Consider the following 26,818-nt stretch of genomic DNA (forward strand, 5'->3'; position numbering starts at 1 on the left):
AATCGCAGTCTATTACATTCTTCCCTATGCAGTGTTCCGTGTGCTGCAATCCGGTTCCTGTTAATAGATCTAAAGTTTCTAGATAGACAGTCAATAGGTCTACCCCAATAGGTTGACATGCAATTGGTCAACATGGTCAAAATGTTGACATGAAAAAGGTAGACACGTCAAAAGGTCATCTTGAGTTTTTCATCATTTTTTTTTTACCGACTTGTTCTTACTTCACCGTCCTTGTCAGCAAAGACATATAGAGAACATAATAGTATGCCGAGTGTGAAGCATGGTGGGCGAAGCGAGCCATGTAAGGTTATGCTTTTCACAATTGGGGGCCCATGTCGACAGTTGTTGACATTGACATAAAAAATGATGACATTTTCAGATGTCTACTTTTTTCAAGTCTACATTGGGATCCTGTTGACCTTTACCATATCGACATTTTGACCCTGTCAACCTTTTGCATGTCGAATTTTTGGGGTAGAACTATTGAGTCTATCGTCATAATCCAATTACACTTCAATCTTCCGTCTTACCCCATCTTTATCTCTATTGTTGCAGTCCAGATGAAGACCATGAGAACAGGATTACCTCCATCAGATCCCGAGGAGAAGAGTTTCTCCCGATGGAACCGTTTTATTCACCACCCGCAGAAATGGGACCACCCACCTACGAGCAAGCTGTAGCAATGAATGTCGATCCTGAGGTTCCTCCACCACCTTACCCTGGGGCTGTGATAGACTCAAAAATATACAGGAAGTCTCTCTCTATTCCCGCTTCACAAGTTTTTTGAACTGGAAACCCGCACCCTTTAAAAACTTGAGGATATATAACCATTGCTTTAGAACTGATGGGAGCAAAAACCCTGAATAAACTCCTGCTCGGGGCCCTAGAAGGAGATGAAACTGGACGGTTGTACGTTGGCTCTTAACACGCAAGGTGTTCCAACCGCATGCACGAATGTTGGTTTATGGTCCGTTATGGAAGTCGCCATTTCTATAGACCACCCGGAAAATCAGATGCGAAGGCAAAGAGCTAGGATTATTTAAATCATGGCCAGAATGGGATCTGCGCACTTATTTTAAAGGCTAATATTTATCATTTTGAGACTGAAAAAACACAAACCCTGACGATAAAATATGAGAATGGCTGTTATTGAATAATCTACACTACCGCAGGGAGAAATACGGGAGATAGTTGTTTATATATGGATGTATTTTATATTTGTCTGTTCTAACGCATTGTCGAAATCATGTGTCATTACAGTGAGCGCAGTACTCCGTGACAGATGGTTCATGTGAACACTTATTGTACAGCGCCACTGACAATCATGGCGCTATGGCAATAAATGATTATACTGAAAATGGGAGTTTCTTGGTCTTGCTTAAATTTGTCTTTTCTTTGTTTGTACGTTGGCATTGAACATAAAACCAAGTTAAACACTACAGTTTCTTTGCAGATTTTCCCTTTAAAAAATGCAGCAAACATAACTAAGAAGATTGTGTATTGATTTAGCATTTGCTGTTTAACAACTGGAAAATTGGATGGCAGTCTTTCTTGTTATTTAGGATAAGAAACAGAACTTGTAGTGCTAGATTGTGTGTTAGCCCTACTGTCTAGACTGTAGACATTTACATTGTCTACCTTGCATGTGCCTGTTTTATGTATGTCAGATTCACCCTCACTGTCGGGACAGGTGATCACAGCGGCACCTTACCAATAAACTATGGTACTCTTTACCTAGAAGGGCGCCCACGATTTTGATCGCATGCGATGCGACCGACGCGATGACCGCGATTTCCCATAGGGAACAATGTTAAATGTCCCAATTGACCCGATTTTCCATTAAATGGCCCAATTGACCCGATTCTCCATAGGGAACAATGTTAAATGGCCCACAGAGGCCAAATAGGCACCCTGAAGTGTGAAATGGCCCCCCCAATTGTTAACGCCACCCCGCGATCAACGTCAACCCGAAGCGTGGCGAGCGCAGCGAGCCCGCGAGGGGCGGCGGTACGCGTCCTACGACCTTTTCATACCCCCACTATCCACGTTGGCGTGGAGTTGAGAATAGAAAGTGTGGCGAACACAGCGAGCCCGAAGCGTGGCGAGCGGACGCGGACAGCTGTGAAGCCCGCGAGGGGACGAGTATACCTGTGAAGGTGTCCACGTCCGCTCGCCACGCTTCGGGCTCGGTGGCTCGCTGCGCTCGCCACACTTTCTATTCTCAACTCCACGCCGACGTGGATAGTGGGGGTATGAAAAGGTCGTAGGACGCGTACCGCCGCCCCTCGCGGGCTCGCTGCGCTCTCCACGCTTCGGGTTGACGTTGATCGTGGCGTTAACAATTGGGGGGCCATTTCACACTTCAGGGTGCCTATTTGGCCTCTGTGGGCCATTTAACATTGTTCCCTATGGAAAATCAGGTCAATTGGGACATTGAACAGGAAAATCGGGTCAATTGGGACATTGAACATTGTTCCCTATGGGAAATCGCGGTCATCGCGTCGGTCGCATCGCATGCGATTTTTTAGTACATGCGATGCCCGCGATGGCCGCCCTTCTAGATAAAGAGTACCTAAACTATAACAGAAATAATAATTATAGGGGAGCACTAAAGGCAAAAGGGTGTTCTGGATGCTCCTGGGTGTCACCTTTCCAAGGGGTGACACCAAAATGATGGCTCCTCCAGAGTAATAGGAGCTGGGTGCTGCAGTGACATTAACCTGCGGTATTAGGCTCCTGTCACTGGAAAGGAGTCGGCAGTGTAAGAAGAGTCTCCGGAGGCAGCCCATACACCACCGGAGTGAGGTTTTCTATAACATTCCCAGTTAAGCAACCCCCCCCTTTGACTTCTGTATGGCTCCCTGCGATGCCACGCCCCTTTCCACAAAGCTTTGACTCTTTTCAGGTAGGGGGATCGCAGACCCTGGTGTAGAGGAGGACACTGTAGTGGAGGTGTTATCTAAATTTCAAGAAAGAAAAAATGAAGCAGATGAAAGGCTACCGTAGCTAATGCCATCTGAAGATAGCAAGAGCTGGTGGGGCTCAACCCTTCTGGAACTTGGTAAATTTAGAAATCAAACAGTCCACACATAAACTGCTTTTGAGGTTGACGATGGATTACATATTTTCAATATCTGCTGCAGTCTATTGTACATAAATGCTGGGGATACATTAAAATGTGTATTTTCAGGAGATATCCTGCAAATATTAATTGATACAGTACAGTATGCCCCATTGTCTTTGTGGATATCAGAAATAATAGGTATTTGTCCTTGAGACTCATGTAAAAAGATCAAGCATTCAGAACGGGGCAAATTCGGTCCCGTTCCTATGGTGGGGGTCTGTGCATGCACACGTGCATATTTGTGCACGTGCAGACCCCGGGGGCAAATGGCTCTAGAGAGAGCAGGCGGGCGGTCATCACGCTGGACCAGGCAAATGCCCAGCACTTTATGGGTATCCCCATGTTAGGACAGTGGCCCTTATTCGGGTTCAATCACAAAGGCAAATTCCTTTTCAAATAGACAAAACCATGTGCACAGGGCCGGTGCAAGGCACCAGAGCGCCCCAGGCAAGTCGGGGTGGGGGCGCCCCGGTGTCTGCCGCCCGGGTACCTGTCCTGCGGCGCTGTAAAGCTGGCGGCGGCGGCAGTGGGGGGGTCCCTGCAGTCAATAAGAAATAACAAGCGCTATCCGCCGGGCTATGCGGAAGCGCTTCTGTTTTGGAAACACTGGCCGCACGGCGCACGCTGATTGGCTGAATCTCAGCCAATCAGCGTGCGGCCAGTGTTTCCAAAACAGAAGCGCTTCCGCATAGCCCGGCCCTGCATGTGCGCTGCAGGGGGGGGGGGGGGGGGGCAGATGTAACCTGTGCAGAGTTAGATTTGGGTGAGTTATTTTGTTTCTGTGCAGAGAAAATACTGACTGCATTATTTTTACACTGCAATGTAGATGTCACTTTGAAGTAAAACCCTACACAAATCTAATTATCTCTGCACAAATTACTTCTGCCCCACCTGCAGTGCACATGGTTTTGTCTATTTGAGAAGGAATTTGCCTTTGCGAGTGAACCAGAATAAGGGCCAGTATGCAGTGCAAGCAGACACACAGGAGTATTAGGTTTCATGAGCTTCCGATGGAGCTTCCAGAGAAAAGATAGTAAAGGGGAGAGAGTTGTAAAGGAGGGGGGGGGGGGGGGGGGGGGGTTTGAAAACTTAAAAACTGATTTTTTTTTTTTTTTTGCATTAATGTTTTAATGGGGGACGGGATGATTCTTGCTTATTATATTAACACTGTGAACTTTGCTAGACATTAGCTAAAATGATAAACCATTTTTAATAATTTCTAACATTAACAGTCCAAAGTTATTAGGATGATTATGATTTATTTGACATATTTTAATTAAACCAATTTTATTTTACTGCTTATTATTCCTGTAACATCAAAATATACTGTGTGTAGATCGACTAAACATATTAAAACATACAAAGTACAATCAGAGACATCTCAATGGGACTGAAGGTTTTGAATTGAAATACACATGAAAGAGTGTGCATAGGCAAACGCAGGGGGGTTTCCGGATGCCCAGACCCCACCACCACCACCAATTGGCAAGTTGCTCAAATTGTGACTACAATAGCAATGGTATATATAATAGGATTACTTGAGCTGCAGCAACATTATGCAGCGTATGGGACAGAGCAGAACTGCTGCACATGCCCAGTGGTAACAGCCTCTGTCAAGTTTGCTTTGTGTGTGTGGGGGGGCTTTAGTTCTCATTCGATGCACTGGACCAGAGAGCAGCTGCCAGGAGGAAGAGACAGGAGCCTTACCATGAGGTGGGAGTTTGTGAGCTTAGAAAGTGCAGTACTGGTTTGATTATGTTTGTATATTTATTCCTGAACACTTTATATTATTTAATTTGATACAGCCTGTACTATAGACAATCTATAGTGATAAATATTATTACTGTGTAGTCCATACAGTATTCAGTGTATAAAAATACCAATGTTTACACACTAGGTTCTTCTACCTCTCTCCCAGTAACTTTCACCCTTGCTCCAATGTTCTACATATTGGCCCTTATTCTAGTAAGATCGGACGGATGCGTATTTTGCACAGGCACCAAGTGTTCTTAGCCCCGCCTACCGTACGGATCGCTCACACCGTCCGAATGCGGTAAGACGCCGACCGAACGGACCACGAGTGGATGTTTCATGTGAACAACTCCCCCCATCTATGGGAACCTCCCCCATCCTCCAATGGTCGCCGACCATCGAATGATGGACCGAGCGGTCAGACAGCTCCGAGTGCTCCAGAACACTCGGACATTTCTCCGTGTGAAAGCAGGGATATGGGTGGGCAGCTGGCATCCGGCTATGTCCGCTGTCCGCCCCCCACACATTCATCATGGCCGGATTAGCATACGTACGCCCAGCGTTTTCATGGGAACGCCCATGAAACACAGGGGCGTACGCATATCGTAATGAGCCCAAACAGCCCTTAACGCCCCTCTCCACCCCCTGCTCGGATTGTTCAGACGAATCGCTTTCTATACGGAATTCACGCTGTATTCGGATGTGCGCGGCGTTCGCACATGCGCAGAAACGCCTCTGCACATGCGCAGAAACGCCTCTGCACATGCGCAAACACCAAACATCGGCCGTCCGACCGCACACGCAGCCGTCCGACTCAATCAGAATAAGGGCCAATGGGAGATTATGGACTGCATTTGGAAATCCCCCTCTAGAAATCCTGCTATTGCCACTGGTGTGTATTGGTAGTAGACTACCAACCCAAAGCACCCCAGCAAAACCCAGGGTGCCTAGGCATACAGTTTGGGAACCACTGCATTAGGACGATTTACATTCGAGTCAGGCAGGCTTGTCTGGAATTGAATGCGATATATATCTTGCATGCAAAAAGACCACATGCGATATATCAAGGGGGGTTAGCCTCTGCAACGGCCAGGTTCTCCAACGCGATCCTCCGGATTCCACATGGTGCATGTTTTTTTTTTTTTTAAAGTGACGGTGTCACACAGCGCACATGCTGGGTGATCTAGAAAACATAGCCTGGGGTCCTCCGGACCATTGAATTACACATATACACAGGGGAAATAGAGTTAGGGTGTCTCTATATAGGTTTTATTTTTGATGGATGCCCTCTTCATTGCACAATTCATTTGGAACGTCAAAGTGGACAGCTGAAGAGCGTTCAGTAAAGTACTTATGACCTGACAGCCATTTGGAGGCACTTGTCGCCTAATGACCTATATTCAGAGCTTTATATAAAAAGATTAGATCTATTTCTACATACACATTACTTATTCCAGGCATACATGTGACCTATATTTCTTCTTATGAAGCCTTTCTTGTTAGTTATACTGAAGAGAAAAAATAATGGACAGGTAATAAGATTGTGATTTGATCCAGTGCGCATCTGCCGACTTTTAAATACAGATAGTGGTAGATGCTCAAATTAGTTCAGTAATACCATTCAGGTGCATGCAATGGAGGGGTTAATACTGAGTAAAACAAGACATTGGTTCCCCCAGCACACTGAGTGGTATTAGTAACCAATCTTGAAAGCTACATGATAATAGAATTCAGAGAAATTGGTTACATATACCTGCACAGGTGTATGATATGCCCCCAAGCCACGTCAAGGCTTCTCTGTATGTTGGGGGTCCCTAGCGCTATATCTAGGTGCAGGGTGCGGCACCCCATGAACTATCATAAGCTAGGAAGCCCAGTGCGGCATGCCAGTGAGATACTACCTGCTTTTAGATACCGTCTGCCACCTGAGAGCCTTCGTCTGACCACCCACCCGCTATCCTCCATCTGCCTACCCGCTAGCCTTCCTCTGACCACCCGCTACCCTCTGTCCCGCTAGTCTACATCTGCCCGCTATCCTTCCTCTGCCCACTCGGCACCCTACCAGTGCCTCCCAGATCCATACAGCGGCAGCTGGCGGCTGTCACAGATCCGGAGAAGAGAAGCCAGTGGAGGTGTCTGGACAGTGGCAGCCAGGAAAGGAGTAGAGCCAGCCAGCACCCAGATGTTATCCCCCACGAACACTAGTCTGAAGGGAGGTGGGGAATGCCTGGCAGGAGGAAACCCGGTATTGGTGTGTATGTCTGGCGGCAGCCTCCAGCAGGGCCAGTGCTAGGGTGTTCGGCCCCCTCCTGCAAATTGTAAATTTGCGCCCTCCCATACTTTACAAAGGGGCAGCCAAACTGAAAGAAAGACTTGTGGTCTCACAAGGAAGGTGCATGGCCACACCATAGTACTCCCACTCCAAATTACACCACATAGGAGCACAATCTTATTCACATTACACAGCACCAGTGATGTAACTAGCCATTTTGTTGCCCTGTGCCAGAAAGGGAATTGGTGCCCCCACCACCACAGTGAAAATAGGGAGAGTGCGCGCCGAAGGCACGTGGCGAAATGCAGGACCGTGGCTTCATGGGGAAGGGGCGTGGCCACATAAAAGTACCAATAACACCGTAATGCCCATAACACATAATGCTGCACACCATAATGCCCATATACCACACACAGTAATGCCCATTACACATTATACCACACAGTAATGCCCATTATACATCATGATGACCCTTACACAATATGCAGCACACCGTAATGCCCATTACACATTATACCCCACACCGTAATGCCCCTTACACAATGAAATTTTATATTGATTTTTGAAAAGATTTTTATAATAAAATACAAATTTTAAAGAAGCATTTTCGAATGGAGAAAGAAACCTTTATGAATGTGACACTGCACACTTTATCGTGAGTACCGGTACGCATTCTCGCATGTGAGATACCCCCATAAGAAGAATCTTCACGTATGAGGAAGATATCTATACATGAGATTCATTCACCAAAAGAAACCCAGATGAGTTTACTCTCACTACATGTCTATGTAAGTGAGGTATGAACATGTAGACACTGGGACATATTTTCCTTCCCTAGGGACGTTTACAGTGAAGTTCCCTCATCACTAAACAATTGTTTTCTCTTCTATCCATATATTAAACAACAACGAGGATCATTCTTATATAAGAAGAAGCACAGGAGACGAAAATTGATCACCACCAACCATAAGAAGCTAAGTATTCAAACTATCTATAATTAATCTGATGTAGCGCCTTATCCCTTACCAAACAAAAACCTATATTTCCACATTAGTTGCCACACCAGTCGACGACAGTAGTAGCACTGCCTATACATATGCCCACACCAGTTGGCGACAGTAGTAGCGCTGCCTATACGTAACGCCCTTCTTCAGTCTCTGGGGAAAATTTACTGTTGATTCCTGGGCATATTCTTTCGATGGCGTATACATTTGTAAATACGGATACGAATGTGCCATGAATACAAATAGGAATCTCCGTATTTTTGGCATAGTAAATGCCGAAAATACGAATATGCATAATATATGCATCTTTTCTTGTATGAAAACGTCTATTTTAGGCGTATTTTCTTTAGTAAATTTCCCCCAGAGACTGAAGAATAGAAGAAGTGCTTTGCTCTCTCTGAAGTCTATTTTTGGTATTTGTTTCGTTTTGGGGCCAAGCCTTCACGACCGTGCAGTTAAATGTAATGTTATTATTTACCACTAGAGGGCAGAATATAATCTAATTTTAGTGAAAACTTTCCGTTTTGGAAGTTTGCTGATTACCAGGTGGCCCCAACAGGCCCCTGATAATGCATTAGCCCGCTCGTTACTTTATACATCTGGGAATTAGCGTTTCCGCATGTGTAATGGACACATTAGTGATGATGATGATAGAGACCACTGGTGAGCAAAATTGACATGTGTAGCACTTGGTTGTACATGCGACAGTCAGTATGGGCTGGCAGGGATCTGAAAGATCCTTCTCCTTAACGAAAATGTAATGCAGTTGCTCATACACTACTATACTGTATGTTTATTATTAGATATCCAGCCTGACAATGTAGCAGGACGCCCCCAATAAAATCTAATTGGGGGCTTCTAAGCGTCATTAGCAGTGTAGTCCGCTGTTTCAGCGCTGTGTGCTGAGCGATCTGTCTGGGACAGTGTTCTGCTATGAGACTACCCTGACTAGCATCGTGATCGCTATGGCCCCTAAACATAGAGCAATGTAGTGATCCAGTGAGATCGCTTAGAAAATACGCTGAAATCGTCCCATGTGTAGGCCTCATAAGAGGTCTGATTTTCTTATTGAAAGTGGAGGGGCCGCAGTGTTCCCTGTCTTTTGGGATTTTCCACACAATTACTTCCTTGAATCTGACTACTTTTCATAAGTATAGAGAAAGCTGCTCAGCCTGGACTATAAAGGTGATGTATTGGCTATGGCACTGGGTGTCCTGGTGCTCAGTATGTGGTATATCTGCTATATGGCAGACAATGAGGGTAAATGCTTTGGAGGGAGTGAGTTTAATGTGCAGCACTGGGGCAAGGGTGATGGGGGCATGTGCTGGGGCATGTTACATGGGGGCGTGCACTGTGGCAGGGGAGAGGGGGGCATGCACGGTATGCACTGTGACAGGGGTGAGGGGCATGTCACATGGGGGCATGCACTGTTACTTGAGGGAGGTATGTACTGTGACAGGGGTGAGGGGGGGCATGTGCTGGGGCATGTTACATGGGGGCATGCACTGTGGCAGGGGACAGGGGGGCATGCACTGTTACTTGAGGGAGGTATGCACTGTGACAGGGGTGAGGGGCATGTTACATGGGAGCATGTGCTGGGGCATGCACTGTGGCAGGGGTGATGGGGGCATGCTCTGTGACAGGGAAGAGGGACACATGCGCTGTTACTTGAGGGAGGGAGGCGTGCAATGTGACAGGGTTTATGGGGGCATGTACTGTAACAGGGCTGAGGGGGGTAGGGGGCATTTACTGTGGCAGGGCTGATGGTGGCATGTACTGTGACAGGGCCGAGGGGGGGGGGGGGGGTAGGGGGCATGTACTGTGGCAGGGCTGATGGGGGCATGTACTGTGGCAGGGCTGATGGTGGCATGCACTGTGACAGGGCTGATTTGGCATGCTCTGTGATAGGGCTGGTGGAAAGACTGTGACAGACTTTATGGGGGGCATGTACTGTGACAGGGCGGGGGGGGAGGCATGTAATGTGAAAGGGCTGATGGGGCATGCACTGGGGCATGCACTGTGACAGGGCTGATGGAATGCACAGGGCAGGGTGGCATGCACTGTGACAGGGCTGATGGATTGCACAGGGCAGGGTGGCATGCTCTGTGACAGGGCTGATGGGGGCATGCACTGGGCCAGGGCTGATGGAATGCACAGGGCAGGGTCGGTGGAATGCTCTGTGACAGGTCATGTATTGGGGCATGTCTGGGTGTCAGCACACATGATGATGATGATGATGGTGCTGAGGCCTGAGGATGACGTTAGCCCAGATGCTCCCACTGCTGGAGGGGCTGCTGCTGCTGCTGCTGGCTGAGGCCTAGTACTGCCGCCTGCGCTAGGCCTCTGCTACCAGGAGGGGGAGAGGGAGGAGGAGGCGCCATGATGACCGGTGCATCCTGGGAAATAAACCAACATGGGGAGCAGCTCCAGGCTCACCATGCACCTCATCCCCACGGAGTGAGAGCCTGAGGTCACCCCCGCCTCCGCCGCCGCCATCACACGGGCCCCCCCCGCCTCTCCGACACCCCCCGGGGGACGATGTGAGGGGCTGGAAGCGAGGAAACGCAGCCTCGTCCCCCCCCTACCCCCCGCCTCTCCCGGATGATGGACAGGAACTACCCGACTCCCACCTTCACCGACCCGCTGGCCCCAGCCTCCACCGCCGCCTGGGCCTACGAGCGGAGCGCGGCCGGGATCAAGCCCAGGTAAGCTGGAGCGGCGTGCGGGCGCGGTGCAGGACAGGCCGGGGATGCGAGGCCTACAGCTGCGTTACAGCACGGGGTTCTCCGCTCAGTAAACATTCCCGCAGCAGGGCGCAGCCACCGTCGGGGGGACATCCACGACAGGCCGAGGACCCACCCCAGCAGCAGGCCGCGGTGTGAGGCTGTGACCAGCGACTGACAGACTTGCCAGACCTGCTCCTGCCTCCCCCAGCCATTGCTGTGGTCTGTGCCAGTGCCCTGGTGTATCCTATCTTATACCCCGTGTCAGTGCCCAAGTGTATCATGTACCCCGTGCCACTGTCCTAGTGCCCTTGTGTATCGTGTACCCTGTGCTAGTGCCCAGGTGTATCATGTACCCCGTGGCAGTGCCCTGGTGTATCGCGTAACCAGTGCCAGTGTCCTGGTGTATGCCGTGCCACTGTCCTAGTGCCTTGGTGTATCGTATACCCCGTGCCACTATCCTAGTGCCCTGGTGTATCGTGTATGCCGTGCCACTGTCCTAGTGCCTTGGTGTATTGTGTACTCTGTGCCACTGTCCTAGTGCCCTGGTGTATTGTGTACCCCGTGCCACTGTCCTAGTGCCCTGGTGTATTGTGTACCAGTGCCACTGTCCTAGTGCCCTGGTGTATTGTGTACCAGTGCCACTGTCCTAGTGCCTTGGTGTATTGTGTACTCTGTGCCACTGTCCTAGTGCCCTGGTGTATTGTGTACCCCGTGCCACTGTCCTAGTGCCCTGGTGTATTGTGTACCAGTGCCACTGTCCTAGTGCCCTGGTGTATTGTGTACCAGTGCCACTGTCCTAGTGCCCTGGTGTATTGAGTACCACTGTCCTAGTGCCCTGGTGTATTGTGTGCCACTGTCCTAGTGCCCTGGTGTATTGTGTACCCCGTGCCACTGTCCTAGTGCCCTGGTGTATCGTGTACCCCGTGCCACTGTCCTAGTGCCCTGGTGTATCGTGTACCCCGTGCCACTGTCCTAGTGCCCTGGTGTATCGTGTACCCCGTGCCACTGTCCTAGTGCCCTGGTGTATTGTGTACCCCGTGCCACTGTCCTAGTGCCCTGGTGTATTGTGTACCCCGTGCCACTGTCCTAGTGCCCTGGTGTATTGTGTACCCCGTGCCACTGTCCTAGTGCCCTGGTGTATTGTGTACCCCGTGCCACTGTCCTAGTGCCCTGGTGTATTGTGTACCCCGTGCCACTGTCCTAGTGCCCTGGTGTATTGTGTACCCCGTGCCACTGTCCTAGTGCCCTGGTGTATCGTGTACCCCGTGCCACTGTCCTAGTGCATCGTGTACCCCGTGCCACTGTCCTAGTGCCCTGGTGTATCGTGTACCCCGTGCCAGTGCCCTTGTGTACCCTGTGCCACTGTCCTAGTGCCCTGGTATATTGTATACCATATGCCACTTTCCTAGTGCCCTGGTATATCGTATACTCCGTGCCACTGTCCTAGTGCCCTGGTATACTGTATACCCCGTGCCACTGTCCTAGTGCCCTGGTATACTGTATACCCTGTGCCCTGGTGTATTGTGTACCCTGTGCCACATTCCTAGTGCCCTGGTATATTGTATACCCGTGCCACTGTCCTAGTGCCCTGGTGTATCGTGTACCATATGCCACTGTCCTAGTGCCCTGGTGTATCATGTACCATATGCCACTGTCCTAGTGCCCTGGTATATTGTATACCCCGTGCCCTGGTGTATCGTGTACCCATTATTATGTAACCTAGGGATCGGAGTACACAGGGTGGGTAGGCATCTGTTCTGTTCTAGAAAATGTTCATCTTTTTGCACAGTGGCTGATGGTAAACTTCATATGTTGCATCACCTGCTGTGCCAACATAGATCAAACCATGGGGTGGATGCTGCTTACTGGTGTGGAGTCATGTATGGGCCGCTCTCTAAACTCTATGGTTTGTGTTACTTTTTGGGAGCCGGTAGTAATGCGTTGTCTGCAGACTGCGCATGTATGAGCAGAAAGTGCAGAGGAGGGATCCTTTTGGATTCCTCTCCCAGTAACTATTGCAGGAGGTAGCTCCATAAGTTAAAAGTTCTAATGCAGTGTTTGCCAAACTGTGCCATGGCACCCTGGGGTGCCACGGGGCACTTGCAATAGTGCCATGAGTTTGTGGTCCAGGACCAATTGAAATTTTTTATGGTCAATGTAAAACCAGTGCTTGTGGCTTCCAGTCATAACATACATGAACAAACAGAAGTGAATCCTATCCCTCACCACATAACGGGTCTAAGGATGACCTATAAACACAATTTTCTATGTTTCTCAATAAGAATCTTTTGGCCTGGCGGTGCCGTGAAGAAAATTGTTACTCTAGGGTGCCATGATTCCAAAAAGTTTGGGAACCACTGTTCTAATAGATCCTTAAAAGGATGATTGTTACCAGGGCCAGCTACGGAATACTTTGTCAATCTTTCATTGAGCCCTCTGATACCGCTTTTCCACTGACATAACACACCGACCAAGGAATTTTGCCAGTGGAAAAGGGTACAAGGTAAAAATTCCGGGTAAAGTGACCCAGGAACCAATCAGGGGTTTAAGCGGGTAAAGAGCCGTGGAAACGACACTTAAGGTGCGTACACACGGGGGAGATATATTGCTCAGTGTCTCCTTTTCATCAGCGACCAGAGATGGTCGCTGATGAAAGGGAACCTCTGCCGGCGGTGCCGCAGAGGTAATCAGCTGGTTGCAGGAGCGATTAGAACGGGGCTGAAAACGGGAGCGCGCACCCGGCGATTTATCGCCGGGGCACACTCCCGTCAGTGGGGATATGGTCGCCAGTGACCATATTCCCAGCGATTTCAGCAATCATCGCTGCCGTGTGTACACGGCTTTACCCTGAATTTTTGACCCGGGCAGGAGAGGATGGCCATTGAGCAGCTGCTGCCTTCTGCCCACCCGCCGGTCCCCACCGATCCTGCTGGCTGTCATTGACTGCCACTGCCTGCTTCCTAGCCGCTGATGCCCACCGGCCACCACCCACTGCCCTGCTTTCCCCCCCTCCGTACAAATGCTGTCTGTCTGGGAAAAACCCGGGAACACAGTGCAGTGGAAACAGGGACCCCAGTGTGGAGACCCGACAAAATCCCTGGTCAAACTTACAATCTACTTTTGTTGTTGAAAACTGGTTATCGCAGCATTACTCTGTAAATGCAGTTTGGTAGCAATATCTCACGAATGTGATTTGCTAAATAGGCTCCTAACAGATTTTTTTTTTAGTTAATGCATCAAATGATGCATTTGGTAGATCACATGCAACAATGTGTAGAGTTACTAACCAAGAACCACAGACCCTTGTGTGTGTTGTTTCTCCTTGTAGTCAGCCGGGCTATAAATAGTAGGGCTTTTGGCAGGGCTGCCCCGAAGTTCAATAGTTCATGTTTGTTTCTGTAGGAGTTCATTAATCCCAATAGTTTCTTCCTAAATATGAGAACGGAGCAAGGTCGGTCCCAATTAAGTAAAACAGAGTGAGGTCTCCCAAAGGCGTGGCCAGATGTGTCCAGGGAGCCAAGAAAAACTTGTAGTTTGGAAGAGCAATGCTGGTGTTAAATGCATTGTGGTACCTGTGTAATCTCGTGGATTGGTGTTTAGGTAAAGGGCATTTTCACATCTATATATTTGTGTCTCTGGGCCACTAAATGAGATGTATTTGTGTTCCGTTGCTAAGTGGCTAGTTTGTTATCTCTTCCTCGGAACATCTGAACATGTCATGTTCCTTATTAATCTTTAGGCTTGCTGCTTTGTATAATACAAGGGTTCTTGCTGAGTTGGGTGTACCCTGGACCTGTCTCAGAGTAGTGTTAGGGACTTGTCCTATTGAGGTAACCTGGACGCGGTGGACAAGCCGGTAATAATGGCCATCATTATGCTAATAACCTAAGAAATGCAATATAGCAATGATATTAAAAGGTCTAGCATTTATATTATTTAGTGTGCACCTGCAATCTCCTCCTCCTGCTTGCTGCACTACAGGTCTCAGCAGGTAGCACCTCATATGTCCAGGGTGTGCAGTTTAGGGCCCCTCCCCCTATGAGTTGGGTGTACACCCGTTTTCTTACTTGTACCTGGATGACCATGGAACTTTTGGAAGGGGCGGGCAAACCACGGGTTAATTTGCATAATTCTGAGCGGAGACAGACCTGCACAGGTCAGTAGCTCTTGCTTGCGTCCGGCGTAATTCCTTACTGGGTACACACTTGACGATGTAGTCTCTGAATGAAAGATCTAGTGCAGGCATGTCCAAACTATGGCCCGCCAGCTGTTGTGAAACTACCATCATGCCTTGCAACAGTTTTGCTGAATGAATGAGAAAACTATGGCAAGGCATGCTGGGATGTGTAGTTTCAAAACAGCTGGAGGGTCACAGTTTGGACATGCCTGATCTAGTGCTTACAAGCTGAGCATTATCGTTGTGACGTCAAGGCCTCCGATGCCGCAGGTAGGCCGTTGTACATGTGACAGTATGGGTGCTCATGTGGCCAACAGCTTCATATACATGTGTGTGTCTTAAGTTTGGTAGCCAAAAATATTCTCATTTGCACGGTGACAAGCAATTGTATCAGTTACCTCTCTATACACAATCTATTTTGTACTGTTTATTTGTACACAAAAGATGTCCAGTGTAGAACATTTGTATATATCTTATATATGGCTATAACCAGACAGATTTATTGGGCCAGATTCAAAGCGTTTTCACGCCAGCAGCCACTAGAGGGCGTCCAACAGAGCTATTCAAATGTAGCTTTGTTGGAAGTATGGCTGCCGGCATCTGCATTGTAGCTAACACCCGCTACCCCCCCCCCCCCCCCCCACCCCCACCCTGGGGGTGGCGAGCTGAAATGTCGGAAAGGTCACCCGGCAGAGAACAAAAACAGGACTTCTTGTGTAGTGCCCACTAGTTTGGTCGGGCTTTGCACACGGGTAGCTAACACCCGCTACCCCCCCCCCCACCCCCACCCTGGGGGTGGCGAGCTGAAATGTCGGAAAGGTCACCCGGCAGAGAACAAAAACAGGACTTCTTGTGTAGTGCCCACTAGTTTGGTCGGGCTTTGCACACCTACATTGCGAGGGAAGTCAATTGAATAACCCCCTTAATGTCGGCAATTTATGGCCTGTGAGCCAAATGCCTTTCTTAAGGCAATCCGTGCCGGCCCAGTTGTTGCTGCAGCACTTTTTGCCATTACAGTGTGGTTACCGGCCAAGCATCGCAGTGAATAATCACCAGCTCCTGGCAATTCCTGCGGCTGGGAACCAAACAGCCGAATGCATAGCACTCTATAAGTGGCGGAGCCGAGTCCAGACAGCAGCAAACAATGCATAGCATGGGTCCTCAAACTGCGGCCCTCCAGATGTTTGTAAACTACAAATCCCAGCATGCCTTGCCACACTTTTGCTATAAGGGAGTGTTAAAACTGTGGCAAGGCATGCTGGGATTTGTAGTTTCACAACATCTGGAGGGCCGCAGTTTGAGGACCCATGATGCAGAGCATCCGATTGCTACGGTCCGGTCGACCACTTTCAGCTCTCAGCCTTTCACTGAAAACTGCTCATGAATCCCACCAGATGAATGATTTGCCCACCCCTTGTATAAGCCCATAATTAGTCATTGTAGTCTGCTGTTGTGCTGTAAAGGTATTTGATATGCTGTTACGGGACTGTCCTGCTCCATTGTATAGGGATTGTAGTAAGGACGTTGTGTAAGGAACCTTATTCTGTCCATGTTTACATTGTCAATAAAGCTTAATGTTCCATATAATCTAAAGATCGCTGGCATTTCATGAATACCCTATTCACATCCAAATCCCAGGCCTGAGCAAGGATTTGGAACACTCCAATTCCATTCCAGACCTGGCATCTATCACACCGCAACTCTGACCCAGGTTATACCCGTGTCGGCACACGGATGTATTGGAACTCTATTGCCGACGCTTGGAGATGACATCATCTCTATGCACCTGCGATCTGCCTCTCCCTATGCTGTGAACGGCACCCATATCGGATGACCCGAGTTACCTGTTCACACTGCCAGGTGAATGATCATTGTTTCTGAGCTCTCGCACGTACTCAAGCACTTCGTATTTGTCAGCGGTTGTATGAAACGACTATGCTGACACGTGAGGTCTGATTCGGAGACACTGCACTGTTGCAAACAGCGAATTTGTGCTTAGGTGCTTTTCTGTACATCTGTGCTATTCTGCGTTGGATAGAACTTCTTCCTGCGAAATTGGAGTGGGAACTGTGTGGTGACAATGGAGTCACCCTAACTTGTGTGGATGTGTCTACAGCTCTGTGCATACAGGGAAGCCCCAAGCACCTAGCATCTGGATAGTAATGATAATGTTGCATTAGCTGATGCTAAATCAGTGGGCGGCTTTGTGCTTGCAGATGCCGGGCGTAAATCAGTGTTCTGAACTACTATGATCATTGTGCTTGTGACTCTAAATCGGCTCCTTACTGTAATAATAATAATAATGGACAAGGCTATAAAGGAAGTGGACTGTTCATGCATCTGAATTTGGTTCATTTCCCTGCCTTACGATGGTGTATGGTTGATGCATCATTGTTGTTAATACCAATTTGCCAGCAGTCTAGAAGTGATTTATAGAGGGCTGCTACTCAGGGAGGAAAGACCATTAATCCACCCTCGGTTATAGATTGCATTATGTCACACACTGCCCTGGTCATTCACTCTTCTCCTGCTAGGCTCCTCCTTATATGGACCAGTTATGCCAACACAATGGCATATCTTGTAGCAGATGTGGTGCAAAGTATAACAATGAGGGTAACCGTCCTAAAGTTCGGGGGTCACTTCAACTTTTTCTTATTTTTTTTTAAAGAAATGCGCTGTGTTTTTTTCAATGAAGATAACAATAAATTAATCAGAAATACATATACATTGTTAATGTGGTGAATGACTATACTAGCTGCAAACTTCTGTTTTTTAAAGGCATCTCTCCATAGGTGAATAGAGGCCCATTTCCAGCAACCATCACTCCAGTGTTCTAATGGTACATTGTGTTTGATAATGATGTTAATAGAAACATAGAATTTGACGGCAGATAAGAACCACTTGGCCCATCTAGTCTGCCCCTTTTTTTAAACATGTTACCTCAAACCATATTTGATCCTTATTTTTTTTGTAAGGATATCAATATGCTTATCCCAAGCATGTTTAAATTGTACTACTGTATTTGCGTCTACCACCTCTGTTGGGAGGCTATTCCACTTATCTACTACTCTTTCTGTGAAAAAATTCTTCCTCACATTTCCCCTGAATCTTCCTCCCTCTAGTTTCAGTGCATGTCCTCGTGTTCTGTTGCTCCTCTTCCTGTGAAGAATGTCTCCCACCTGGACCTTGTTAAAGCCCTTGATATATTTGAAAGTTTCTATCATGTCCCCCCTTTCCCTTCTCTGCTCTAAAGTATACATGTTAAGATCTTTTAGTCTTTCCTGGTACGTTTTGTGATGTAGGCCATGCACCATTTTAGTTGCCCTTCTTTGTACAGTCTCTAATGTATTTACAGTATATCCTTCTGGAGATATGGCCTCCAGAACTGAACACAATACTCTAGGTGAGGTCGTACCAATGACCTATACAGTGGCATTATTACTTCTTTCTTTCTACTGCTGATACCTCTCCCTATGCAACCAAGCATCTGACTTGCCTTCTTCATTGCTTTGTTACATTGCCTACCTGCTTTTAAGTCCCCTGAAATAGTAACACCTAGATCCCTCTCTTCCTCAGTAGTTTCCATTATAGTGCCATTTATACTATATTGAGTCTTTGGATTTCTGAGACCCAAGTGCATGATTTTGCATTTTTTGGCATTAAACTGTAGTTGCCATTCTCTTGACCATTTCTCTAATCTGCCTAGATCCTCAATCATTTGTTTTACCCCTCCTGGTGTGTCTACCCTGTTGCATACCTTTGTGTCATCTGCAAAAAGGCACATTTTACCCTCAATTCCATTTGCAATATCACCAATAAAGATATTAAAAAGCACCGGTCCAAGTACAGATCCCTTGGGTAGAAGACTAATGGATGATTAGAAAACCCTTGTGCAGTTATGTTGGCACAGTTAAAAATGGGTTTGCTAATTTGAGAAGCTATAAGACTGGCCTTCCTTTGAGCTATTTGAGTATCTGGGGCATCACATTTGGCCAGAAAAAGAGAACTTTCATGTGAAACTCGGCAGTCTGTTCTTAGAAACGAAGGCTATTCCATGTGAGAAATTGCTAAGAAATTGAACATTTCCTACATCAGTGTGTACTACTCCCTTCAGGGAACAGCACAAACAGACTCTAACCAGGGTAGAAAGAGAAGTGGGAGGCCCCTCACAGATCCTCACTGGCAGCTTCATTAAATGGTATCCGCAAAATGCCAGTGTCAACTGGCGAATCGCCTTGGAATTACCCTGTGTTTACCGACCATAATATAAATAATTCAGCCTTCACTTGTGTAAAATATATACTCAGCACATTTATGTGAAAGTTCTATGCTGGCTGATCCTGAGTAGAAGTCTGAAATGTATCAAATTCAATATATTTTCTAGAAAATGAATTTGGAAGCTTTTATATATTTTTATCTACATACACACGTTCTTGTGTTTCCACATGCAAGTATAGATCTATACCAATAAATGACAATGTTGCATTGTCAACATGCATCATGCCAATGACTGTCGGCAGTCCTGTCAACACTGATGAAAATGTAGTGCGAATCCCTAAACGTGTCCATACACTAGTACGATTTGACCTATATTCTTTTCTTTCCTTTATTACATGATATCAACGCAAAAGGACGATAAATCATGTGTATGGTATGTCACGTACTTAGGAATCCGATGACTGGTCTGTGTGTTCTATCTGAAAATTTTTACCGATGCACCAATGATACATCGTATCCTGGGGCAGAGAACGGGGTGGCATGCGACACATTGTATCCTGGGGCAGTGAATGGGGTGGCATGGGATGCAGTGAATGGGGTGGCATGCAACGTACAGGATCTTGGGGCAGTGAGTCGGCTGACAGCCTTCAGAGAGCTGCTGGGTCGTTTGAAGAGGTATCGAATGTGATACCTCGCCTTATTTTATAGGTGCCTTTTAACCTTCCACTGCCCGCAGGATGTTGATATTTCACTTGTCAACATTGAGTTGCCATTAACAAGTGATCACTCTAGCACGCAGTACCTTTCATAACCCGTGTAGTTCTTCTTCCCTTCCTAGCACAGCAGAGAGCGACACCCCAGGCAGGGAAGAGGAACTGCACGGGTTGTGAAAGATGCATGGTGCTAGAATGAAAATACATCCTATATGTATGTACATGTCTACAAATGTTGACACCTCCATCCTATATAATAAAAGGCTTATGCTGCACCTCACCTCTATTGGGGGGGGGGGGTGTAATCCGCGTGTTCTACATGCCGGCAGCGTAAGTGTTGCTCTGTCCTTGGGCGCAGTTACTGTTATGGTCCGTCATTTTAACGAGCTGGTAACGAGTATATGTATGACGGCTTTAGATGCTTGACCTGGAATTTGTATGGGCTATGCAGCCAAACACAATCTCTTGCTGTCTCTAGCTAATTTTGGCTGAAGCCGTGCATACCTGCAGTGTGTCACAGCGACAGGAAGTCTGCCGTGTGCAGTGGAATATCTTCCCTTACTCTCCTGTATATTTATTCCCATAGTTATGTTCTAACTAGTTCACACGTTACAATGGGCTAGTTCCGGTGTTGCCATGGTAGAGCTGTTATTACTTGTTTCTACGCCGCTCACATGTTTGCCTTGTTCAATAATGTTTTGTTATTGAAAATCATATGTTCTACATTGTGTGTGTGTGTGTGTGTGTGTGTAATCTCCTGGCCTCACATCCTGTCGCAGGCCGTTATTCTCCACTAAAGGTGGGAGCCACCTGCTGACCTGAAGTGGGGGAATGTATAATACACTATTCAGCAGCTCCTTGACAGCCATTGTCACCTCCCACACCATCAGGAGTGTAAAGTGCTAGTTAGCAGTAGAACTTGTTTTCTAATGATTAATAATCCAGTGTATATGTTTAGGACTCCTACAGTGATAGTGGGCCTTTTATACAATACGTTTTACCCATTTATTTCAATTCCAACTATGTTCTCTTCCCCATCTCTCTTTAACTTCAGTTATAACCAGGTAATGGGTAATGCCAAGTATGTAGACCAAGCATGGCCAAACTGTAACCCTCCAGCTGTTGTGAAACTACAAGTCCCATCATGTCTTGCCACAGGTTTGCTATTAAGGAATGCCAAAACTGTGGCAATGCATGCTGGGTTGTGTAGTTTCACAACAGCTGGAGGGTTACAGTTTGGCCATGCCTGATGTAGACCATGTCGACCTAATCCAGGGCTCGACAAATACCGGTCGCCAGGTCGCCACGGCGACCAGATTCTGCTTCCTGGCGACCAGATTTTTTGCAGGGAGGGAGGAAGCAGAATCTGGTCGTCAGCAGCCCGACCACCCGTCTTCCCCTCCTTTCAGGCCAGCGGCAGCGTGGTCCCCGACCCCCGCCCAGCCTGTCAGGCGCAGGCTGGTATATTCTAAATTAAGTGCAGCGGCTGCGGGACCTATCAGGGAGGTTCTGCTTACCGCCAGCAGCTCCGTCCCTGCCTCTGCCCGGCTGCAGGAGATCTGTGACCGCCCCCCCTGTGCCCGGCTGCAGGAGTTCCGTCCCCCTTCCGACCAGCTGCGGAAGATCCATGGACATCCCCCTCCGCCCTGGCTGCTGAAGCTCCGTCCCCCTTCCACGTGTTTGCAGCCTGCAGGAGCTCCGTGACAGCCCCCCCCCCCCATGTGAGCTCCGCGACATAACTCACTCCCCTCCGCCCAGCCACGGGAGCCCAGTCCCCCCTTTGCCCAGCCACTACAGGAGGCATCATGGATGTGTCACTACTGGGGGGAATTGGGGATGTGGCACTGTGGAGGGGCATTACCTGGGGCATGTGTGTGGCAAGGAAAGGTAAGGGTGCTTTGTGTCTTATTAGGAGGACTAAATGAGTTTTCACCAGCTGTACCTGCCTGTTATCATTTGAACCTTGAAACCCTATTTAGTGGGTGCTATGGTGTGTGGCATGGTGTAATGGGCATTTGTGTGGCTTAATGTGTAATGGGCATGGCGGTGTTTGGTAGAATGTGTAATGGGCATTACGGTATGTTGCATAACGTGTAATGGGCATTATGGCATGTGGAATAACATGTAATGGGTGTGTGGCATGTGTAATAGGCATTGCGTTGTAAATTTTTTCCACACCTTCGGCGTGCACTGTCCCTATTTTTAGTTTGTCTGGCTCCTACACATTCATCCTGGCTCCCAGATTTTAAAAACATTTGTCAAGCCCTGACCTAATCACTGTGGACCAATAATGGTGGAGACCTAATTTATGTTTTTATTCCAGTTTCTCATTTGTGGCTTATTATAACCATTCATTATATGTAAGGAAATTTATAGTCCTGTATTTGTCTATCCTGGATTTCATCAGGATCTGTGTCGGCATTTCTGTGTCGTATTACAACGATGCATCATGGTTAATAAGCAGGACTGATTCCATTTGTGAGCTCTGTTTTTGTAGGACTCTGGTTATACTGACTGGTTGCTCCGCGCCATTGGTGCGGGATGGAAGTTTGTTAAATTAAATTCTACAGTTTGTTTTCAAGCGTATAATTAGAATTTGTCAAAATTGGCAAGCAAGCGTTTTTATTGACCGTAATGTCTACCTTTTTTATATAAGAAATTATAAAAAAAAATATATATAACAAATGAGAGTGACGCTGCCATTTTTAGCGGATATATTGCACATCCCTCACAGATGTTGGCGCTCATGGCCCTCGTTCTGTCGTAGAAATAGACTGTGCTGCAGGTGCCGCGCATCGGAATCGAATTTGGATTGGATGTGAGCACAGACAGCATTAGAGCGATGTATATGGGGTGGCCATAATCAAACTTCCTCTATTCAGAGCTGCCTGTAGCTTGTTGATTGGGAGACTCAATGAGATGGTATCCAGGCGGCGGATCGACTGGGCTGAGGTCAACGGCATCTAGTTAGACCTCTATAGGTGATCGGCCGGGATTTACATAGACCGTGACACTGGATCGACAGCAGGCAAGCATCTATGGCAGGGGTGGGGAACCATTTTTGTGCCAAGGGCCATTTGTATGGGAAAAAAATCCTTGGGGGGCCATATGTAAAAGATTTACTTACAAATTGTACTGCTGCAGCCGTCCCACGCTCCCGCGACTGCCGCTGAATAAGACTGACAGTTTCCAGCTGCTGTTGATTATGAGGAATCTCGCGAGAACTACCGCCCTCTTGCGAGAATTCCCCTGTACTTGACTCCCGGCAAAGCTGCCAGGCGGGTGGGAGGGCCATTCAGACCGACTACGGGGGCAGCATACGGCCCCCGGGCCTGAGGTTCCCCACCCCTGATCTATGGGAACCAAGGCCGACACGGGTTTTTCGTCTTTTTATTTTTTATTTTATTTTTTTGCTGCCGGTCCAGTTGGTTTCTACTCTACAATCAAAGTGGACATAGAGTAGGAATATAACTGTGTCCAAAGCATGGCAAGTGCAGCGAGTCATGCGTGGGGACACTGCACATAGGGGGTTATTCTAGTTCACTCTTTCTGACAAAATCCTTCTTAGATGACAAAACCATGTGCACTGCAGGTGGGGCAGATGTAAAATGTGCAGAGATAATTAGATTTAGGTGGGATTTTACTTCAAAGTGAGATCTATATTGCAGTGTAAAAATAAAGCAGCCAGTATTTTCCCTGCACAGAAACAATATAACTCACCCAAATCTAATTCTCTCTGCACATTTTACATCTGCCCCCCTGCAGTGCACATGGTTTTGTCCAACTAAGAAGGATTTTGTCGGAAAGAGTGAACTAGAATAAGGCCCATAGTGTCCATGGGCACCCCTCTGACATTCGGCACCAAAAAAAGACGAAATACCCATGTCGACCTTACTACTGTTGAACAGGTTCTCGTCGATCTCATGCCTCCCGTCGATTCTGCGTCACTGTCTATGTAAAACTGGTCGACTAAGTATAGACTTTTGACTATACGCCGTAGACCATGGTATGGTCGGACTCCGCCCCGTTGTTCTGCTAATCCATAACCAATGAGGTATAGGATGCAGGATTCTGCCGAAAACAAGGGAATATGGCGCTGTCCAGTGTAAAAATGGCCAAACAATTCAATAATGAGACTAAATTGATAAGAATAATTGTCTTTTTTTTTTTTTTTGGTTGTGTTTCACTAATAACACAGCAATAAATTATCTGTCTTATGCACTCTGTACTCGCATGCGTCCTATTGGCACTCACACTAAAGGCGAGGTACGCTCTGCAGTCAGGTGTACGTAGACCTCTGTGTACTGGTTCAGTTCTGTATGTCGCGACCATCTTACCATCCTCTTAGGGAATGTGCATTGTATTTAGGAGCTGGTGTTGCTTGCAGACGGGACGGTCTATGTGTTTATCCCACATTCTAGATGTTCTACTCCCACACAGTGTTTGTGCTCTTTTATCTTCTTGCAGTGCTACATATATCATTGGGCAGTGGAGGAATGTAAATAAGCCTGAGTAGTGGTGGTGGCCTAGATTAGAGGTCTGGTTTATTGGGACATTATCCTGAAAACCATTTGCTGTTTAAATATACGGTGATGTCCTATAATCCTTGCTACAAAACTAAATGGCCGCAGTAATGGGTTTTCTGTTTTACGGTGTCGTCGGAATCCACTTTGCATAGTTGCAGCATTCACTTTCAGAAAATTCATAGTTGATGAAATTCCAACTTTGGACAAACCATCCCCCAAGGTTGCTACGTTGTTCCGATAATATTTATTGGCTTTCAATCTCGTGCAAAGGCCTCGTTAATAACAATAATCATATTTTTATTTATATAGCACTCTTTCTCCAATAGGACTCAAGGGAGCATATTCAATGCCTTTAGGTGAGCAATGAAGTATAAACGATATTTAAGGTAATTACGGAAATGCTTGAGTAAACAGGAAAGTCTTGTTTTTAAAGGTTTTTAGAGTGGGGCCCTGTCGGACTGTGCGGGGAAGAGAGTTCCATCATCAAGTCGGAGCCGCATGGCTAAAAGCTTGATCCCCAGATGAATTACGGCCACCCATCGTCTCTCTCAGGGGTGTTTATTTAATGAAGTGGTCCTCTTCTCTCCCTGCCCCATGTGTTACAGCCATATTTGTGGTTTACATGTGTGCTTGGTAGTTGACTATATAGGCCCGGTCCATCACCTTTGGCCTCTTGCCCATTATTTACTTAAACCAGCCAATTGAACCCACAGCTAAAATAATTGTCCATCCCTGGTATAAAACCATTTAGTAATTCTAGGCTTTAGTTAAGCTGGGTACACATCTATACAATCCCTGTTTTCTTTCGAGCGTTCGATTGACCATAGACGCGATCTACTGTCCACAAACACCAGCCGATACGCGCGTATACACCTATACAATTTTACTTGCGACGTTCGATCTACTCCCGTCCAAACAATCGCAAGAAAAAGATTGTACCCCCGTACACACACTCTCGATTCGGGCTATTGACACCTCATATATAAACAAAATTATCATAATGGGCTGGGTTAAGGGCATACCAAAATGTGAGTACAGAACCTAAACGAAAGCGATTTTCTTTTTTTACATCAGTGCTGGCTGGGCAGAGAACACGCACGATTGTTCATTCCGTTTGTTTTCTATCACTCCCATCATGAGATTGTGGAAAAGAAAGGTTCGTGCTTGCATTCTTGCTGCTATGGCCACGACCATGCAGTCTATAAACACCCCTGCTGCACAGGTTCTTGTAGTGCCACGTAAAAAATTATGTCCGGCAAACCGCTCTGAAGAACGGTGTAGCTGGCCGTCTGCATGTAGACAGCCGGTGGGGTGACTAGGGACAGGCGTACGGCAAACCACTATAAGGATGGGGTGCGCGTCTACATGTAGACAGCTGGTGGGGTGACTAGGGACAGGCATACGGCAAACCGCTATAAAGATGGGGTGCGCGTCTACTTGTAGACAGCCGGTGGGGTGACTAGGGACAGGCATACGGCAAACCGCTATAAAGATGGGGTGCACGTCTTCATGTAGACAGGTGGCAGGTCTACATGTAGACAGCTGGTGGGATGACTAGGGACAGGTGTATGGCAAACCACTATAAGGATGGGGTGTGCGTCTACATGTAGACAGCTGGTGGGGTGACTAGGGACAGGCAAACGGCAAACCGCTATAAAGATAGGAGGAAAATATAATGAGGGAGAGGTGAACGCTTCTTGTGCTGTAGGAGAGATCATGCCTCTAGTCAACGCCCACATAGGCGTTCCAGCTCTGGGAGTATAATAGCAAGAACGGCCAGCATATCGATCGAACGTGCGTACACATTAGACTTTTGTTCTGATATGGGCCCGTCCTGTAAGATGAATATTAAACAGCACTGAACCTTCAACCGACCGAGTATGGACGGACAAGACCATTTTTTGTCAGTTTACCGATCATGCAGCAGGAATCGGGACAGCGTACACGCCTATACAACCGAACGGCCGTTCATCCCAGATCGAAAGAACGGCCTGACCATTGTAGTCCCAACTCCACTAATCTCCTGCCATAAGGTCCAGCTGTGATGTTCTAGGATGAGAGGTGGATACAGTTCTGGAGAACAAGCCCATCTCTAGTAGTGGGAGGATGATCCGCATTATTACTGTATTGAGCTTGAGTGCTACCCAGGAAGGCCTATAGCCAAGCCTCAGCCAACCTGCACGGTGAGGGCTGTTACCTATCGGCACACTGTCAGTTGTTACATTTATTACATGAACGGCCGAATATTCCAGCGCTGAAATTATCCCAGATGTTGTGCATGGAAAATGTTACCTCTGTCCAGCTGA

General features: G+C 47.4%; 2 protein-coding genes and 1 long non-coding RNA gene across 6 annotated transcripts in view; all 3 read left to right on the forward strand.

The window, feature by feature from the left end:
- Positions 1 to 1,297, forward strand: part of PRRG4 (proline rich and Gla domain 4) — a 36,015-nt gene extending 34,718 nt beyond the window's left edge. Inside the window, exon 7 of the mRNA XM_083165506.1 lies at positions 556 to 1,297. Coding sequence (XP_083021632.1) covers positions 556 to 787 — 232 coding nt within the window. The 3' untranslated portion in view covers positions 788 to 1,297. The remainder of the gene's footprint in view (positions 1 to 555) is intronic.
- The window catches only part of LOC146045472 (uncharacterized), a 365,523-nt gene that overhangs the window by 172,537 nt on the left and 166,168 nt on the right, over positions 1 to 26,818 (forward strand). The gene's annotated exons all lie outside the window — the stretch shown is intronic.
- Positions 10,443 to 26,818, forward strand: part of QSER1 (glutamine and serine rich 1) — a 59,884-nt gene continuing 43,508 nt past the window's right edge. For 2 of the 4 annotated variants that reach the window (XM_083164298.1, XM_083164301.1), the window contains exon 1: positions 10,444 to 10,857. In XM_083164298.1, the coding sequence (XP_083020424.1) occupies positions 10,754 to 10,857 (104 nt within the window). In that variant the 5' untranslated portion in view covers positions 10,444 to 10,753. Of the gene's footprint in view, positions 10,858 to 26,818 lie in introns of all 4 variants that reach the window. The other 2 variants (XM_083164300.1, XM_083164299.1) reach the window with 2 other exon arrangements.

Source organism: Crinia signifera, chromosome 11, assembly GCF_055691185.1.
Source record: "Crinia signifera chromosome 11, ASM5569118v1, whole genome shotgun sequence".
Classification (NCBI taxonomy): domain Eukaryota; kingdom Metazoa; phylum Chordata; class Amphibia; order Anura; family Myobatrachidae; genus Crinia; species Crinia signifera.